The sequence below is a fragment of the Callospermophilus lateralis genome, chromosome 8 (genome assembly GCF_048772815.1).
Source record: "Callospermophilus lateralis isolate mCalLat2 chromosome 8, mCalLat2.hap1, whole genome shotgun sequence".
Taxonomy (NCBI): domain Eukaryota; kingdom Metazoa; phylum Chordata; class Mammalia; order Rodentia; family Sciuridae; genus Callospermophilus; species Callospermophilus lateralis.
The window spans coordinates 1,407,651-1,428,419 of NC_135312.1; the positions used below are offsets into that span (position 1 = coordinate 1,407,651).

At 47.6% G+C, this 20,769-nt stretch overlaps 1 protein-coding gene across 1 annotated transcript in view; it reads right to left on the reverse strand.

Moving 5' to 3' along the window:
- The window catches only part of Letm1 (leucine zipper and EF-hand containing transmembrane protein 1), a 39,983-nt gene that overhangs the window by 16,933 nt on the left and 2,281 nt on the right, over positions 1–20,769 (reverse strand). Inside the window, exons 2-6 of the mRNA XM_076863955.1 lie at positions 19,146–19,212; positions 10,875–11,325; positions 3,513–3,656; positions 2,844–2,981; positions 988–1,191 (exon numbers count right to left, since the gene is read on the reverse strand). Of these exons, the coding sequence (XP_076720070.1) occupies positions 988–1,191; positions 2,844–2,981; positions 3,513–3,656; positions 10,875–11,325; positions 19,146–19,212 (1,004 nt within the window). The remainder of the gene's footprint in view (positions 1–987; positions 1,192–2,843; positions 2,982–3,512; positions 3,657–10,874; positions 11,326–19,145; positions 19,213–20,769) is intronic.

Consider the following 20,769-nt stretch of genomic DNA (forward strand, 5'->3'; position numbering starts at 1 on the left):
CACCTCCCTTTACTTCTCCCAGTCATAATAGTGATGCTTAGAATGCTGCCTGTCCTCAATCTAAGAGTCACACCACATGTGCTTCAGTCCCCATCCCACTCTAGGTGGGACCTTCATAAGCTGCGATTAGAGTGTTCAAGAAAACAAAGTGAGCTAGGTGCAGTAGCCACGCCTGTAATCCTAGTGACTCAGGAGGCTGAGGAGGAGAATCACAAGTTCAAGGCTAGCCTGGGCAACTTAGTGGCCTCTCTAAAGCAACATAAAAGGGGTGAGGTTATAGCTCAATGGCAGAGCACCCCTAAGTTCAATCAATACAAATACTGCAAAAAAGAAAAAATTGGAGAAAAAAAAAAGAGAGAGAGAATTTCTATGGTTGAAAGTTAGAGGTCACACAATGGGTATTAGAGTGGAGCCAACCCGGGAGAGAATGAGGGATGAGTGACCTGAAAGCAGAAGCAAGCACAGTGGTTGAGAGGCTAAGATGCCTGATGCACAGTGTGTGCAGGTACACTCAGGGAGCACACCCTGCGAAGGAAGCTGCAGAGGAAAGCTACCCTCTGCAAAATAATGGCAGGCCTGCTGACTTGTAGGAAGCCACAGTGTAGCCCAGGGCAAGGGACAGAGGCAACTTGGGAGCCTAAGGCAGGAGAACCACACGTTCAAAGCCAGCCTGGACAACCTGCCTCAAAATTTTAAAAAAATATTTAAAGGGCTGGGGACAAAGCTCAGAGACTTAAGCACTTGCCTAGATGCTTGAGGCCTTGGGTGCTATTCCAATACCGCAATATATGAACATGCAGAATAGGTATATATTGAACATCACATGGCACTCCACAAATTTGTTAAACCTTTACGTTTATATATATATATATATATATATATATATATATATATATCAGTTAAAGGAAAAAAAAAAAAAAGGAACAGAAAGGCAAGAAACCAAAGAAGCAGAGTGGTCCGCGTGGCCTTTCTTGGGGCATGGCTCACCTTGTCATCGGCCTTTATGGACCTCAGCCTCATGGTGAGCTGGAAGCGCAGAAAGTTGTTGGTGCCGATGGATTGGAGTTCCAGCAGCCTGCACAGTGCCACCAGTTGCGGTCGTGTGAGGTTATCCAGAGTCAGCTCATCCTCAAACAATTTGGAAAACCGCATGATTTCCTCATTGCTGGGTCTTTCTCCTGTCTCCCGGATCTGCAGCAGGAGCAACCCAGAGGGTTTATCTACTTGGTAAGTTCTAAGAGCTCTCCTGTGCCCACCCCAGTCTCAGGATACAGCAAAAGTGAAGAACCAAGGCGGGGTCAGGGTGCAGAGGCCCTGTACCACCCACCTCTTACCATACTTCTATGGGGAGCCTCTCACACCTCAGGAACTCAGTGTCAACTGAGCCTGCCATGGATTCTGATACACACGGCAACTACTGGCCCTGCACCTTTCCTGCCACCATTCACTGGGAAAGGGGACCTAACCACCAATTGCAGAGGCAGTGCCCTGGGTCCTAATGCAGAACCCCAGCTGCTCAGTGGTGAGAAGAGGGCACAGCTGTGTGTACCTGATTTTCCCTCTGAGAGAGTCCAAGTACAGGGGAATGGGCTGCCACTTGAGCCCTGGACTGCTATTGTCCATGTGCCTGCCCTCTAGGAAGCAGAGAACCTCAGTTCAGACCAGTCTGGCCCGTACCTCTTCCCATATAACAGATAGGCTTAGTCTCTATCAGGAGTGAGCTGGGCTGGTCCCCAGAAGAGGTCAGGGAGTAGAACAGCCAGACCTGGCACCCCCCGGAGCTTGACTCAGAACAAAAGAACTCAGACTGAGCCACACAGGATATCACCTAGAAACAGTTTCAGGGGTTCTCCAGGGGGAAGGCCAAATGCAGCATCCCTCAACCCAGGCTGCCACAAGCAGGTCCTTCTCTGGAGCTGCAGCCCACCAGAAGTCCCACCTCCCTTCTAGCTCCCACTTGTCCCCACCCTCTCCTGGGCCTCTGAAGCGTGGCTGCTTGCAGCTCCTTGCAGAACCTACCTACTCAACGGTTCCATAGCTATACCTGCCTCTTCCCCAAAGATGACATCTCCAAGGTTGCGCTGGGGTGAGCACACTTTTCTGTAAAGGCCACAGAGCAGGTATTTCTGCCTTTGTAGCTGCAGACTTTGCTCCTCTGTGCTGCAGTGCAAAGCACCTGACAACACATAAGCAAGGGCCAAAGCCCAATGACACTGTCTGGTGGAGGCTTTCTGAGAACCTCAGACACAGTCTTTTTGCCCTATTTTGTATTTTATTTAGAGACAGGGTTTCACTGAGTTGCAGAGGCTGGCTTTGAACTTGTGATCCTCCCTACCTCAGCCTCCCAAGCTGCTGGGATTATAGGTGTGTGCCATGGCACCCAGCTTCAGACAGTCTTCAGACTTCAAAAGCAACACAAATCTCTCAAGCTCCATGACCTTGGGCTTGACCCAGAGACCCTGTCAATAGCACTCCCTCTCCCTTTTCAGCTCCTGCTGTCGTCACCCAGGCTCTGACAAGACTCTAGGTAGCACCAGGTAGAGTGGCTCAGCCAAAACTACCCACCATACCATAATCTCAGGTCTTGGGCTCCTTGTCTATGATGTTCTCCCTTTTCTGAGTGCTGCAAAGCCAGGACATGAACAAGTGATTCTGGAGACCAGCAGAGTCTCCTTGTTAAACTCCCTAAAGCACCAGCCAGCACTGCCTGGCAGCTCCACTCTGCTGAGTGTAGCCAAAAGGAAGGAAGAGAAGGGAGGAAGCAGCTGCCAAGGCTGGAGTGCTCTGCAGCTCCACCTAGCCTCGGACTGATGGAGAGTCCATGGGGCTGAGGCACACAGCACCTTCTGGAAAAATACAGAGAAGTCTTTGGTGGCGTTTCCCTTGGCTGCCTTGTTCTTCAGGGCCATCTCCTCAATCGTGTCTTGTAGAAACTTGGCCAGCTCCAGCTTGACCCGTAGCTCCTTCTTCAGCCTCTCCTCCTGCAAGGGCAGAGAGAGGGCTGGGCAGAGAGAGGGCTGGGCTTGCCCTGGCCCGTTGCCCTCCCAAATCCCACCAGCTCCCTGTACTCCAGGCCACAGCTCCAGGAGCCTCCTCCAACGCCATCACCCCTGTAAAATAAGCATCTCACACTTCCATCAGGCTCCCCCAAGCTCCCCAAGCTCTGATACACATTTCTACAACAATGCTTATTCTCATCTAAGTGTAATACATTCTGAAACAATCTCTTCTATTTCATGGCTTTAAAAATATATACATCTTTGTGTGACTCCCTAGAGCAGGGGTTGGCAGGCATGTTCTTCACTGCCAGACAGTGAAGCTAACACAACCACTTCACTCAAAGGGGCCTCACAGAGGCTCCCAGACAGAACACACATGACAGGGTATGGAGGACCCTGAGCCTTTGTGGATGACAAGATACCTCATCCTCATGTGTTAGTCACAAGCAACATGGCTCTGGTGAGGAACTTCAGACTCATTTTTAAACGTGCTTATGACCATGATGTCCTCACCTTGATGGACTGGGTCTCAAAGGTGGATGGCAGCATGTTGGGGAAGAGCTTCACGGCCACAGGCAGCAGAAACTCCATAAAGGGCACCACCACGAAGACGAGGAAAGGGACCAATCTGAAGAGGTCAGCACAGATCCGGAGAAACTGGAGAGAGGAGGTCTCTATCAGTGGGGGCAGAGAAACATGCAAGCAGGAGCAAACAGTGGGAGCATTTCTGTCATCACTTACAAGGACAACCATGGGCATTGGCTCAGGAGCTCCAAGTTCCAAAACCACTTAGCAGATATCTCCTGAAACCCATTTCTTTCTTGACAGTCAAAACCACATGCCAAGCATGCTTGTGATCCCAGCTACTCGTGGCAGGCTGAGGTGGGAGGATCACAAGTTCCAGGTCATCCTAAGCAAGACCCCATCTCAAAATAAAATAAAAAGGAATAGGAATGTAGCTCAGTGGTAGAGCGCCTGCCCTAGCATGAGGCAGGCTCTGGGTTCAATCTCCAGCACCACAAAACAAAACAGCACATCCCTACCACCACCCAAATCTACATGCCAATCATCTTCGGAAAGTGGTATATGGTGGTAGCTCACAGGCCAGGTTCACTTGGCACATGTCATGGAGAGACAATGAAAGGCCCAAAACATATCTGATAGAACACACATTGACTGCTCCATTGTGAGCCAGCCACTGAGGCGGACACCCCAGGCTTACAAAGATAGGTCTCCTCCCCACACTGGTGCTCCAGAGCAGCCCTTCCCTATCTCTGTACCTGCTACCTGAAGCCAGAGAGAAGCCTGCTTTCTTGCACTCCCATGCTCTTTATTATTCAAAAAAAGACTCATGGATTCCTTTATTTTTTCACTTGCTTTCACTCTCAAATTGTCCCAGTCTGGACAGGGGCATATCCTTCAAGATGGTACTCATTTTGTCTTGATTTTGATTTTTTTTTATATTCCCCATTAGTTTTAAATACTGGGGTTAAAGCAGTATTTTACCACTCAGGTAAAATTTGCATACCACAGCATTCATCAAGTTGTAAGTGTACAACTCAGGGATTCGTGGTAAATTTATAGATTCCATTGAAATCACCACCCCAGTGTTCAGCAAGGATAACTCCATTTTGCTCTACAAAATGGCATGTCCTCTCTGGACATTCCAGGTATGTGCAGCACACTGAGCTCTTCTGTACCTGGCTTCTGGGATGAGGTGCACCTTCCCTCCCTGCTCCCAGTGCAGCTGCTCTGAAGTCCTCTTTGTCTGGCCAGGGCTAGCCAGTGTGCCTTCTCTGATCTTGACTTCTTCCAGTCTGTTTGGAATGTGTATTTTGAGGGAGCTCCCAGTCTGAGTGTACCCTGCTCAAGCTGAGCAGCTCCTCATGATAAAGCAGGAAATCATCTGATCATCTAATGCAGATGCAGACGATGCATCATCTGATGCAAAAGAGCGCCTGATGAAAATGTGTCTTTTCCTGATAATTTTACAAAAACTGCTCAAAACTAATAACTGATATGATACATCTGCAAAATAATCCTAGTGGCTCAAAAGGCTGAAGCAAGAGGATTGCAAATTTGAGGTCCTAAGCAACTTAGTAAAATTAAGTTGAGACTCACTAAATTTTAGGCTCAGAATAAAAAAATTTAAGGTTGAGGATATGGCTCAGCGGCAAAGCATTCCGGGTTCAATCCCCCGTAGTTAAAAAAAAAAAAAAAAGGCGGGGGGCAGTGGCACATGCCTATCATCCCAGCGGCTTAGGAGGCTAAGGCAGGAGGATCGCAAGTTCAAAGCCAGCCTCAGCAATGGCAAGGCACCAGTAAGACCCTGTCTCTAATTAAAATACTAAACAGGGCTGGGGATGTGGCCCAGTAGTCAAGTGCCCCTGAGCTCAATGCTAGGTGAGATAAGCTAGACACAAGGTCAAATTTTGTGATTCCACTAATGGGAGGAAACTAGAATCCTCAATTCCAGAGCCAGGAAGTGCAGTAGTGGCTGCCAGGCAGCTGCTTGAACAGCATCTCATGTTCCGTTCTGGCATGGTCACTTGTGTCCTAGAGGCTCAGAAACCCACCTTTTCCTGCTGGTCTCTGTAAGGCCCTGGTTCTCAAAACCAGAGTCCCAAATGACTCCCCAAATGCAGCTATTCTATACTGACCCTCTAGGCTTATCTGTTATCCTCTATTCAACACTATGAGCAAGTACCCAACAGTGACATATGAGTCACACACTTCAAATGTCTTCCACTTAAAACAATGTTCATGGGGCTGGGGCTGTAGCTCAGTGGCAGAGTGTTTGCCTAGCACATGTGAGGCACTGGGTTTTATCCTCAGCACCACATAGAAATAAATAAACAAACCCATAACACTTTGCTCAAATCAAAATTACCTATGAGATCCTAGGAAAATCCAGACAGGCTCTACAGACCCTCTCCTTAGTGCAAGTCACAGGGGACCTGGCCCCCAGCCCCACATTCCTGCTGACACCTGTCTGGTCTTTATGTGGCTGTTCCAAAGTGCCTACCCCTCTTTTTCCTTTAAGACTCATCTTTTTCAGTGAAATAGCAAAACTGGAACTCAGGCAGAATGTGAAGGTAGAGGAGATGGAGGGGGCCAGGCCACAAAGCAAGTCTTACTCATTAAGCACCTGACACATGCTAGCAGGGTAGCTCTGAAGCTCTAGTATGACCCTCTCCTGTAAATGATCCCTCTGCTCCCTTCCAAATTAGCACCCTGTGAAAAATTCCAGCCAGGTAAACAAAATAAAACAAAACCCTCTGTTCTCAATGAAGTATAGAATTAAAAGCTGGAATTACTCTCCTCAGGAACAACTCCCAAGGACATCAGGTAAAGTGCTCCTCTGCTCACTGTGGAAGGCTCTGCTGCCCAATTCTGGGCAGACTGTCCGAGCAAAGGAATTCTGCATCTTTCCTTGGCTGCTCTAAGCAACTTAGTAAAGTCTCAACTTAATTTTACTAAGTTGTTTAGGGCCACTGCTAACACCTGGGAACACGCACAAAAGAGAGGAACTGGAAAAAAGAAGGAAGGAGAGCGTGGACTATGACTTCACTTAATTCACAAAGAACAAAAGGCCTGAGGCATAACCATTAACTCGAACACTCTGCTTTGGAAGAAGGGTTTCTATGAGAGATCAAGTCACCACTGGGCATGCGAGAAGTCCAGAGGAGAGGGGCAACCCATCTGCCACAGCCTCCTGACCTTGGTCCCTTCCTTTTGGTCATGGTTGTAGGGAATGCCCGGATGCTAAGTCAGGGTGGGAAAGCTCTCCTACGCCTGATGCTGCAGAAATACTGTGCCTGCAGGCTCACATTACAGACATTGGCAACAAAAAACTGTGAGATCATTCCACTCTTACACCTGCACGGTGCCAGCCAAAAATTAAAGCCAGGGTCACAGGACCTCTGAAACCCCTCGCTTTCAGGCACATTTTAACACCAAGATGCTTGATGTCCAGTTAGAACGGGCTGAATTTATCCATCAGAACATATATTTCAAACAATGCTTGCATATTTTTGTAAAACAAAACTTTTTGCAAAACACAGAGCAATAAAATAACTTTTTAAGCATTTATAAACACAAAAGCAGAATTACAAGTACTTGCTATATGGCACATTTAAGCACAATTATCTTTAAAAAGGCAGAGAATGATTTAAACATTATACAATGTGTATGTGTATTGAAACATCATGTGTACCTCCTAAATAGGCATAATTTTTGCTTTTATGTATCAATTTTAAAAATATATGTTTTTCAGAAAAGATCAAAGATACTGCTAAAACATGGATAGAATTCAAACATGAGACCTGAAACAATAAGCTAGTTTCCTATCACATGCAGACAGGAGAACACTTCAAATCAATACATGGACACACACTCCAAAGGAGATGAGATATGGAGGTGCCAGTGGACTGAGAAACCAAAATCCCTTTTCTTGCCCTTGTTCCCTGTTGGAGGGCCAGGAAGAAATACTGGCATCCAAATGCTCACACCAGAAGACTAGAGGCCTCAGGTTCCTGGTGAAAGAGTCCATGTGCCTGAGCTCCCACCCCAAGTTGTATCACCAAGCTCATGAGGACTCCCCTGCTACATAGACAGCTGACAAATACCCAAAATCCTTATCAGTTATCATTTTACAAATGCCCACCTCAGTTGCAGGCATAAACCATTTTCTATTTCTGCAAGCCCAATGCCCAACTACTAGAGATAGCTGGACGGGAAGGAACACGCAGACACTTGGCTGCACTTGTCAGTGGAAGGGCCTGAGGTCCTGTGTATCTGGAGTGGTCTCGTGTTTCACATGAAAGGTTTCATAGTGGGGCCTGTTGGCACAAAGGCTCCAAGACATACCGAGAATTAGCTATGGGGCAGCAAGCCTATACAGGAAGAATACAGGAAGCAGGGTCAGGGCGAGGGTGGAGCATGTGGCAAGATAGCTTCTGGGAAGGCTCTGGCTTCAACCAGGGAAAGGGGCCCACAGAGCACTGAGCTTGAGCCCACTTCCCATTTTTTTTGGTATAGGGATTTTACCCAGGGACACTTAACCATTAAGCCACATCCCCAGCCCTTTCCATATTTTATTTAGAGAGAGGGCCTCACTGAGTTGTGAGGGCCTTGCTAAATTGCTGAGGCTGGCTGTGAACTAGCTATTCTCCTGCCTCAGCCTCCCCAGCTGCTGCTGGGATTACAGGCATACACCACCACACCCTGCCTACTTTTGTTTTTAAAAGGACTGTTGTTGTAAAAGCATGGAGACAGACCGCAGGGCTCGTAGGCCACAGTTTCAGGCAGGATGGGTGGTGTGGTGGGGAGCACTCAGACTAGGGCTGCTATAGAACAACGTAGGTGTTGGGAGCTGCCAAGGCTTTGGCCTAAGTGCCAGTGAGGGTGGGCTGCCATGCTGAACTGAGGGTAGCTGGAGGCCGCCAAGAGATGTTCAGGAATGGGCAGGGGGAAGACTGGGGTTTGTTTCAGACATGCATGCTCTGAGTGGATCTCTGAGACCACACATGGGGAAAGAGCAATAAGGCAGTGGGATATAAGCAGCATAGGGGCAGGGCCCAGGCTGGACACACATGGGGGCATCAGCCACAGGGGTAGAGCTGAGTAATTGGACCTGCTTTCCTTGGTCCTCAGGGCAGAGGGTGCTGTGCAAGGAAGCACTGGGCAGACGTCATCTGGAACACACGACCAATGATCCCTGAGGTATCTCACTGACCCTAGTGGGAGGTGACAAGGGCACTTGCTGACCAGGAAACAATGCAAGACAAGCCCCGGGTCTGCATTACCAGACACCAGCCAGTGTGTCCCACTGTAGGGCCATTGCAGACAAGAAGAACCTCAGGAGCAGCATGGGGTCCTGTACCAGAGAAAGGAAGTTGCCCAGAAAGTGGAAACAGAATCAAGCCTGGGTCAGGAGTAAGGGGCTGAGCTGTGACCGGTTACCAAGACAAGCATTTCGGTGAGCTGGGTCAGATGATTTGGGACTCTGCAGCATCTCTGCAACTTCCCTATAGAAGAAAATCATCCCAAAGTTAAAGGTTTATTTAAAAATTAATAAATAGTGGGGACCACAAAAGGTAATGGGAACTCCCAGAAGCTGAGAACAATGAAGTACTCTTGGAAGGAAGGACTGAACAAGCAGGAGAAGCTGTACCTGGAGGGGGATCTCACATAGGCTCCCTCCATGGCCTCCAAGATCCCACAGCTCCCACTGCACCCATAGGGGCAAATGCAACATCCACACTGGAGAAGCTGACTCAACACAGAGACTGCACAGGGTTCCCATGGACAAGACCATGCTGCAGATGAACTGACAGTTCGAAATCACAAAACACACATCATTCACTGTGGCCAAGGTCCACAATAAAGAGCAGGATTCATCTCCCACAAAAGTAAGAAAATGAAAATACTGAATTCATGCCAGGAGACAAATGTAAGTATACTTAAAATTGTAAATAAGTATACTTTAAATTGTTGAGGTCTTAAAAAGATGAACTAAAAACAAAAAATAAATAAATAAACAAAAGCCTATCAAGAGATAGACATTATCATCCAAAGTACATGTATAAAGATGTGAATGGTGTGAATATACTTTGTATGAAATATAATATACTTTGTATGAAAAATTGTGCTCTATATGTGTAATAGAAATTGTAATGCATTCTGCTATCATGTATAAATTAAAAAATCAAAAAACCCAAAATTTAATAGAACTTCTAGAGGTAAAAATATGAACATTGAAAAGAAAACTAACAGATGCATTAAAAGATTATTTTAGCTGAAAAAAGAATGAACAAGATAGAAAAGAAGTATTTAGGTGGCAGCCCTGAGAGACAAAGATAGACAACAGGAAAAGGGTACAGAGTTGCATGCCTATAATCCCAGTGACATGGGAGGCTGAGACAGGAGGATCCCAAATTCTAGACCAGCCTGGGCAAATAGTAAAGCCTTAAGCAACTTAGTGAGACCCAGTCTCAAAATAAAAAGGGCTGGGGATGTAGCTCATTGGTAAAGTACCCCTGGGTTTAATCCCCAGTACAAAAAAAAAAAAAAAAAAAGAGTGACAATGGTAAGAGTCTTTACCTTTTTTGTAGTGGCAATTGAGCCCAGGGGTGTTCTACCTCTGAGCTACATCCCCAGGCCTTTTATGAAACTTTTATTTTGAAACAAAGTCTTGCTAAGTTTACTAAGTTGCCCAGGTCAGTCTCAGACTTACAAACCTCTTGCCTCAGCCTCTGGAGTTGATGAATTACAGGTTTGCACCACTGTGTCCATCTTGCTTTTTTGGAAATGGGGGTCTGGCCTCCAACTATTGGGCTCAAGTGATCCTCCCCATTTCAGCCTCCTGAGCAGCTGGGACCACAGACATGTACCACCATGCCCTGTTTAGGAATAACTTCCATGGAGCCAGGACTAAAGGAGTGGTGTAGATGCCAGCAGGACTTCTGACAGTCCAGCATAGATGTCGATCAGTAAAGAGACACTTCCCCAGAGGAACACCGTGGTACTGGGGGAGAAGAGCCACAGCCACACAGTGTGGGCTTTTCAAGGAACAGCAAGGAGGCACTGGGAGGGAACTGGGTGCTGGTACTGAGGTCCTGTCACAATTCGATAGTGGTATTATGGGGATGTCCCCACTTTTGTAGATTTATATTTAGCTATCAATGTACCTTTATTTATTTATTTATTTCGTGGCGCTAAGAATTGAACCCAGTGCATCACATGCTAGACAAGCACTCTACCACTGAGCCACAACCCCAGCCCCGTTTCACCCAAAGCAGCAGAAAGCAAGTCCCAACGAGGTTTTGAAAGCAATCTCTGGGTGAAGCCAAGAGCTTGGTGCGTCCCCTTTACCTGCCTGCGCTCCCGGCGGGTCAGGGTGTGGCCGTTGAGGATGCGCCAGAGCATGCGTGCAGCAATCTTGGTATCGATCCAGAGTAAACGGAAGCCATGGTAGTAATGCTTCAGCTCATCCAACACCTTCTGCCCAAGAGACTTCTTCACCACCACCTCAGCTGGTGGGCTGTACACAGGGCCACCCTCCTCCAGCTTCTTATTCTTGTCCTTTAAGGATTTGAGGGACTTCTCCACCACAGAGTCATCACTAAGTGGGGGTGATGAGTGCCAGCCTCGCATAGAAAGGTACCGAGGTCCCGTAACAACCAAGCCTGCTGAAGTGGGGGTCCATGGCACTCTTGCTGCTGTGCGTGGGTGCTTGGGCCTCAAAGTCCAAACACTGAGGGGCTCATCTCTGAAGCAGAGGTACACAGGGTGGGCTGGAAACCAGCAGCCAGATGGAATATTCCTTGAAAAAAAGAAAAAGGGAAAATGGCAATGAGGAGCCAGCTGCAGTCTGTGGCTGCCCAGCAGCACACACCACAGAGAATCACAACCATGCACTAGATCCCATGTACTTTCTGAGACCTGAGACCCCCAGGAACCCTTAGGAGGGCTTGGGCATGATAGCAGAATGATGTGTGTCCCCAGGTGGGCCTGTTCCACATCCACCAGTATCTAGGTTCACAGGTCCCCAGAGAGATACAACAGCAGGACAGACATGCACAGAGTGGCATAATGACCCCTGGACTCAACCCAACCTCTGGGCACCATTAACTTAAAGAGGTATGATATGCTTCTTTGGGATTTGGGGAACAGAGTTAAGAAGTCTGTCTAGTTTAGAGGTCCTCTCCCCTAACAGATGACTTTTGATTGACAGGTTCTGGAAAAAAAGCACAAACTCAAAGACAGCCAAAGGCCTAAGGCCCCTACTCACTGGGCTCTGGCACTGGCCACCCCTGCCTAGCTATCGACAGCTTGTGCCCTGCCTGGCTCATAGCCCCGCCTTACCTCTACTGTTGTCTCATCACAGTGCTGTCCTAAATCTGGGGAGCTGAGAGGAAAGGCCTGCTCCTTCCCCACGCAATGCAGGTTACACGGGGCCAGAGCTGGTGAGGGTTAAGTGTTAGCCAAACTTCTCAGACTTCTGTCAACAGTGAGTCCTGCCCACAGGTTTGCCCACTGCATCCATACACAAATCAGACAGGTCAGGAGGGCCACTGCAGTCTCAGGTCTCAGGAAGTACAAGGCCTTCCCCAGAGCCTGAGGTTGTATACATCACCTCTGTTCCCCATGTGGAGCTGTGATGCCATCTGCTATACAATGTGGGACAACTGGCCTGTACAGTTCTCTTTCAGGTTTATCATCTCCTACTTATCTTGTCTGGCAAATTAGAAGCCTCTCCCATGGCTTGAGGACAGAGCCACCTGAGTGGCCATAGGCTCCAACCCACCCCAGAGGGCTGTCATTCATATATATATGAATGACACACACACACTATCCTAGTTTCTTCCCATCTCTAGTCATTTCTACATCTGACTAGACACCAGAGCGAGGGCCATGACTGTCTGGGCTCAAAATCAGGCTCCACTACTTACTTCTGTCTGATCCTGACCAAGTAACTTCAACTCTAGGCTCTGGGAGCTTCCTTTGGAAGTACATGTGAATATGTGCCTAGTACCCCGAATAGGAAATGGCTGTGGCAATGACTATCCCATCAAACTAGTAGATGCAAGATGGGAACCTCTAGAATTGCTGGGCTTAGAGGTTGGATCCTGCAGGACCGCCAGCGTGCACCTGCCTGCCTTAGCTTGCAGCAGGTGGAGGGCAAGACCAGCGGGAGCATTGTACTGCCAGCATGGAATACACTGGGCACAGGCACTGGCTGTGGACCTCTCTAGGAGCCCTCCAGGATCCGTCTTCCCTCAACTACCGACTTGAAAGCCTAGCACTGAGCTCACAGAAAGCTTCTGAAGATGGAGTGATGAGACAAAAAAGTACAGGGGCCACACCATGACACTGGTGTGGTGGGCAGAGGGTGTGTACCTCCCTCAGTGTGTGTGGGCTCTCCTCACTGTTTCACCCAAGTGCCTGGAAACCATCCCTTGCATTCACCATCCTGAACCACAGTGTTGCTGAGGACCAGGCCACAGAGAACGTGGCAGAGCCCACTTAGGCTCAGAGAACCACTTGGCCACGTTTCTCGACATGTGTGGATGGCATCAGTGCCTACATGTGGAATACATGTCACTCCTCTCTCCATCAAGCTTAATTATACAGCTTTCCAACATTTGATTAACAAGGCTTCCATAAGGCGGCAAGATGTCAGCAGTTTTTTAAAGGGGCAGCCAACAGCAAAGATGAAGAGATTTTAAAACAGACGAAGCACAGAAGCTCATGGCATATCTGGTTTTGGGACACCCCCACAGACCTGGCTGTGTTCAAGCTCAGAGCTATTACTAATAATCTAGCCAGGAAGGTTTACTGAGGCCGGTTTCAAATTTGGGATCCTCCTGTCTTAGCCTCTCCAGCTGCTGGGATTATAGGTGTGCACCACTGTGCACTGCTACATCAAATTAAAACATTTTTTGATCAACACAGAACTTAGCCAGCAGCTGAGACAGCACCATCCAGGAAGGCCAGTCCAAGAAGCCCAGCTTCTCACCACGCTATCACTGACCTCCTGCTTTTCTCTTCCTTGATAAATCACCTGTAAAATGGGGGAACCTTGCTGAGCAAATGCAACATCTCAACAAGAAGCAGACAGTAGACATCTGGTAGGAGGCCTGCTTGGGCACACTACACACTCCAGCACTGCTGTGAAGCTGTTTGCTTACCTGAGGATGCAAACGCCAATAACCACAACCAGGACACCCTATCTTTGCTTCCAGAAAAGAAAAACCAAGGAGTGCCTTGCAAAGAAGCAGCATCTCTGAGCCCTACCACGTCAGATGCACAGTCAATGGGGAAGTAAGCATGGGGTCCCAGACCTACTCTCCTGTCACAATGTGTTCTTGACTTCTGTCAAAATTTGTAAAAATGCCACAAGTACAAAGGCCTGCAGGCTGCTCCCAAGGAGACACCTGGCATAAGGCACTCCCAGAACCTCTTGCCATGGCTACCCTCAGACAGGCACAAAGTGAGGCAATGAACCAAGGTCAAGCCAGGGAGGACATCAACCAGGACGTGTTGCCCAGTTCTTCAGGGCATAATGCTAACAGGGGCTAAGAAATCCCCAATAAGAAAGAACAAAGAAAAGAGGAATGACATAGCAACAGCCACCACCACCAAGAAGGATGACTCCAGAAGCGCAGGGCAACTCTGAGCCCTGTGCTTACAAAAATTCCACATTAAGATGTGAAACTACTGGCTCCCCTCTGCTGGAGGACGAGAGAACATACAGTAACCAAGAGGCCCAGTGCCTTGCTCCAGCCTGAGGCCTGAGACCTGAGACTGTGAGCCTGGAAAAGCAATGTTGCTATGTGCCAAGGACACATACTACTGGAACATTTGCCAGGGGCCTGGATGCACCTGGCCATCAGCATAGTGCTATTCCCCAAGCACATCTCACTGGCATTCATGCCATGTGGAAATGCAGGAAAGAAAGGGCCCTCACCCCAAATCAAGTGTTCCCACCATGGGGAAAGCCCCACTGGGTTGAAGGATGCTTGTTGCTCGCTGCATGACTGCCCACTGCCTGTGCAAAGATGGCGTGCTGCCTTGCTTCCCTCACTTTCATAATTAAGGTCAAAAGCTGCTCAGAAATGTCCCAATGCTGTGCTGGATGGAAAGTACTCCACCTACTCCCCATCAGGGGCCTGGGCCATTTCAATCAAAGACTATCTTAGGCTGTAAAATAACTGCCAAACAACCATACCAATGGCTACCACTTACAATGACTTTTCTGGGTGTGATTCAAGATTTCTTATTCTGTGCAATTGAAATGAAAAATGAAAGCTCTTTGCTGCTCACCGGAAAGTGCTAATTTGAAATATGAGTTCATCTAAACAGCTTTACCATTTTTCATTAAGTAAATCTCTTTTAAAAATTTATTAAGAAAGCATACATTTTAAATTTTAATATGAACCTTAAGTGCTAAAAAAGGTACTTAACAAATTCAATGTCCCTTCCCAATAAAAATACTTGAATAAACAGCCATGGCAAAGAATACTGAAACCCAAAGCTATACTACAGGCAATGAGCACTAGCCCCTGTTCTGCTGCTATGATGGTGCATGACTGACTACAGCCGTCCTAAGGCAGAACTGGATGTGCAGGCAAGAACTGAAACCACTCACACTGGAGGCTGGGGTGGAAGAGACAACACTGTTGTCTACTAGCAAGCTTATGACCCTACCTGAATCTGTGCTGCCATGTGAGCCAAACTGGAAGTGAACACAGTGGTGCCAAGCGGCCAGACTCAACAACATCACACACAGCAATGCCACAAGTGCCAGCAGCAACCACTTGGAAAGGTAATAAAAAAGAAGCTGGGTACAGCGGCACACAACTATAATCTCATGGCTTGGGAGGCTGAGGCAGGAGACTGCAAGTTCAAAGCCAGCCTCAGCAAAAGCAAGGTATTAGGCAACTCAGTGAGACCCTGTCTCTAAATAAAATGCAAACTAGGGCTGGGGATGTGGCTCAGTGGTTCGAGTGCTCCTCAGTTCAATCCCTGGTACCTCCCTCCACAAAAAAGAAAGGTAATATAAAAGAAAGGCATGTCTTTTTCTGAAAGAGGAGGGAAAGAGCTTAATAAAACAAAGTAGAGACTGGGCATGTAGTTCAGTGGCAGGCCACTTGCTTTGCATGAATGAGATGCTGTCTCAAAATAAATAAAAACACCTGGTTCAAACCCCAGTACCAAAAAAAAAAAAAGTCGTCCAGGGGTGGGGATGTGGCTCAAGCAGTAGTGCGCTCGCCTGGCATGCGTGCAACCCGGGTTCGATTCTCAGCACCACATACAAACAAAGATGTTATTTCCGCCGAAAACTAAAAAATAAATAAATAAACATTTTTAAAATGTTAAAAAAAAAAAGTCATCCATTGAACCCAGGGGTCCTAACCACTGAGCTACATCCCCATCACTTTTTAATTTTTTATTTCAAGACAGGGTCTGGCTAAGTTGTCCAAATGGGACTTGTGACTTCAGCCTCCTGAGTAGTTGGGGTTATAGGTGTGCATTTATTCACTGACAATCTGATATTATTAAAGTTACTATTCCTAAGCCAGGAGCAGTGGTACACACTTGTAATCCCAGCGCTGTGGGAGAATGAGACAGGAGGATCACGAGTTCAAAGCCACCCTCAGCAACCTCAGCAACTCGGTGAGACCCTGTCTCTAAATAAAATATGATACAGGGCTGGGATGTGGCTCAGGGATTGAGTGCCCCTGAGTTCAATCCCCAGTACCCCCACAAAAAAGTTACTATTCCTAGTGGTTTGATAAGTTTAATGATATTTCAGTCACAATCCCATAAAGACTTTTTTTAAATTTTTATTTTATTTTATTTATTTTTATGTGGTGCCGAGGATCGAACCCAGTGCCTCACACATGCGAGGCAAGTGCTCCACCACTGAGCTACAATCCCAGCCCCCATAAAGACTCTTTTAGAACTGAAACAGCTGGCAAGTTCATCCAAAGGGACACTCAAGAACTCAGAGGAAGGCCTAGAAATGAAGGTCAAGAACCTGGTATCTAGACAAGCATCCACTAGAAAACTCACTAGGAAAAATGGCAGACATTGGAACTGCAGATGGACCACACTGGACCAATAATAGATGCCTGGGTAAGCTTTGAATTCCTGATCAGTGCACCTCTATCTCACACATGGGCAGATTCATGAGTCCCCATGAGAAGCACCTAGTCAGCACTGGGGTCAGTACTTTAAAACCAGAAACACACAGACTCCAGCTTCTTCTGAACCCAAAGAGCAGGCCCTACAGGGTCACATCCTGCATGGCACCCTAGGTAACCACCACACTCCCAGCCACCCACAGACCTTAGAGTTGGCTTCAGAAAAGCACACTTCAGCAGGAATAAAACTGCTTTGTGTGCATACCTTAATGCTGCCATTCATCAGAAGACTCCATGTCAACAGTCCTGAGACTATGAAAGTGAAACTTTACTAATCCTGTACCTGCTGGGTTGAGCTGGTAGTAGAAGGCACAGAATGGATCATGCTTTTTTATGTTTCTTTTTTTTTTTGGGGGTGTGTGTGTGTGTGTGTGTGTGGTAGTATAGATTGAATCTGAACTATACCCCCAGCCCTTTTTAATTAGACAGGGTCTCGAACCCTGTCTTGAGACCAGCTGGCCTTGAACTTGCCATCTTCCTGCCTCACTCTCCCAAGCTACAGTGATTACATGTGTGCACCACCACACCAGACTATGGGCAATTCTCTTAGCCAGTTTTGTCTGTGTCTAACCAACCACTGCATGTTCAGCAGCAATTCAGCCATAGAAACACTGCCTGAGCCCAAGACGCCACACAGGCCTGGTTGCTCATTCCAGCACTGACATATGCCACAGAAATCAAATTGTGCTTCAGTAACAACCAAACCTTCACACACACCTCATAGTTTTTATTTTAAAGAATTAAATCTGGGGGCTGGGGATGTGGCTCAAGCGGTAGCGCGCTCGCCTGGCATGCATGCGGCCGGGGTTAGATCCTCAGCACCACATACAAACAAAGATGTTGTGTTCTCCAAAAACTAAAAAAAAAATATATATATATATATTAAAAAAAAAAAAAGAATTAAATCTGTCACTGGGTACAGTGGCACACATCTATAATCCCAGTGACTCAGGAGGCTGAGGAAGGAAAATCTCAAGTTCATGGCTAACCTCAGCAACTTAGCAAGATCCTGTCTCAAAATTTTAAAAAAGGGGGCTGGGGACATAATTCAGTTGGTAGAGTGCTTGCCTCACATGCACAAAGCCCTGGGTTCAATCCCTAGCACCACAAAAATAAATGAATAAATGAAAATTTTTTTAAAAAAGGGTTCGGGATGTGGCTCAATAATAGAGCACCCCTAGGTTTAATCCTGAGCACCCCACCCCATAAAATTAATAATCTCAAATGAACAAAAACCCCTGCAAACTCCACAGCTATAAGGAGTATCTAGTGGCACTGGTGTCCTGCTCTCTCCCACAGGAAGCAGGAAGCAGGAAGCAGCTGGGTTGTTGAAGGGAAAACAGATGAGCACCACTGTGGTGTCCTAAACTGAGAGCCTAGGAGGAAGAGAAGGTCTCCCTAACACAGGTAAGACCAGGCGGAGGCAGATGCCAGCAGAGAGGACAGTGCAGGGCAAACAGCCACCTGGGGTAAGCCCATGTACAAAACAAGGGAATGTGGTTGCCACTTCCTCTAGGAAGCTCTGCTGGACTGGCCCACTGGTCTGGCAGCAGCATCACAACCTTATCTTAGATACTGTGACCACTTATCCACTATTGTTTGTCATATCACTAAACTGTGGGTGCCACAGGGAAAGGCTAAGTCCACCATGCCTGAGGTACATCCCCAGAGCCAGGTGCAGGGCCTGCTGGGGTCATTCCCAAGTCAGGATGCTCCTGAAGGACTGTGTTCAGGGAGGGTCTGCTCTGCGCCCACAGAAGATCCCAACACCCCAACTGATACTGCCAAACAGCATAGGGCATGATGACATGGGAAGCTGTGTGGAGCACAGAAAGACTACCATACTAGATCGCCAGGACTGTGTGCAGACCGTAGGTGTGCCTGTGCTAAAGTAGCTCATAAGAAAAAGGGCTGGGAGGGCTGTGGGTATGGCTCAGTGGTAGAGCACTTGCCTAGCATGTGTGAAGCACCACATAAAAAATAAAGGTTTGGGGCTGGGGATGTGGCTCAAGCGGTGGCGCGCTCGCCTGGAATGCGTGCGGATGTGGCTCAAGCGGTGGCGCGCTCGCCTGGCATGCGTGCGGCCCGGGTTCGATCCTCAGCACCACATACAAACAAAGATGTTGTGTCTGCCAAAAACTAAAAAATAAATATTAAAAAATTCTCTCTTTCTTAAAAAAAAAATAAATAAATAAAAATTAAAAAGTAAAGGTGATTGTTATTTTGTATACAACCAGAGATATGAAAAACTGTGCTCCATATATGTAATATAAATTGTAATGCATTCTGCTAAAAATAAATAAATAAATAAAGGATCTAAAAGAAACAAAAACAAAAAAGAAAGTAGGATCTGCTCTTTCCCTAACAACACAGGAGTTACCCACCACACTCAGCATTCTCAAGCAGACAGGTACAAAGTGATGAGTGTACTTACAGGCGGCTTATCAGCCCCACGGTGCTGGCACAACTGAGACAAGCACGATGCCGGTGCCCCAGACTACCTATGACAAAAACAAGGAAGAAGTAAGTGAACAGGTCCCAACCAGGAATCTGTGAAAGTCTGAGAGTAGAAACCCATTAAGTTTCTGGAAGCCTGGCTTCCGAGCATAGCTAAGTGAAAAGTCTCTCCAGTTAGGAAACAGGGTCTTAGGGCAGCCCTGAGGAGAAAGCCAAGCAGGCCAAGCCCTAGAGAAAGGCCACTGGGTCCTTGGCTTAGGACCTATAGTTCCCATCTGTTGGGAACTCCTCCCTGCTAACCTTGGCTGGCTTTGATGGTCAGGGGCCAAGGTGTACATGACCCCCAATGCACAGGCAGCCCTACAGATCAAGCAACAACCCCAGGGTGACAAGGGCTGAAGATTATAGGAAAAACCAACACCAAAAGGAAGCCGTTTCTTGGATAACAGCTGTGATGAGCGAGCATACAGGTCGTTTTTAGGGTTCAGTCATGTTCTGATGCTTTCCCTACCTCACTCTAGTTCCCATAAGCATGTCAGAGGTCACTCACAGCACCATGAGGGTGGTGCCATCAAACTGCATGCAGGGGACAAGACAGTTGTGGGTGCAGTAGATCCAGGGGCAACAACCCCAGAAGGGCCAGCTCAGCCTGTGCAGAGGCTAGGCAGGCAAGAAGCCAATAGGACTGAAGGGTGGCAGTGTGAAATGCCATCTGGCCCAATCCTCCAGGCAGTGGGAGTGGCAGTAAGGACATCCACTTGTCATTTTATGTCATTACCAGGAGGCAAAACTCATGCTTCTATGGGAAGGGTATCTAATACCACCAAATGTCACATTTAGGACCTTAACCAGACTGGGGACAGTCTGGTTAGTAAGTTGGGAGCTGGAGATGTTGTTCAATGGTAGAGTACTTGCCTAGTAAGTTGGAGCTGGGCTCACAAGTGTTTAGTCAGCACAATTCATAATGTAAAAGATATTAGCTACATTCTTAAATGCATCAAGCCCTACAAGTTAAATGTAAAAGTACAGGGTCATGAGCACATCTTCACAGCCCCTTCCTCTGTTAAGGTGCTGCACTTCCTCCCTGCCTGGCCACTCCCGTCCCACCAGGATTTGGCTCAGAATTCCCCACCCACCTAGCCCCAAGCCGATAGCCTAGCCAATGCTGCTTTAACAGTTCTAGTCCCACTTCCCCTGCCCTACCCAAACCCGCTTTGAGGGCTATTCTAACTCTCCACAGAAACCCCTGGGGGAAAGGTCACCCAGGATGCCAGGGCTCAGGAGCCCATGTCCCTCAGCAAGGGGGTCCAGGCTGCCTACACTTTTGCCCACTACAAATGTGGGTCCCACAGCCCCCTCAGTTTCGGTAATTTACACAGAACCCAGCTAAGTGCTTCGGTCACTGTCACAGTGCATCACAAATGAGCGGCTAGAGGAAGAGGCATAGAGGGTCCTAAGCACATCAGGCTCCTTCACAGCCTCATTAAACAGGCACAACTGGACTACACTACAAACCCAATCTCCATATCCTTCCCTTCCCTGGAGATTGAGGCTAAAATTCCAACCCTCCAATCTCAGCCTGGCCAGCCCCACCTGCACTT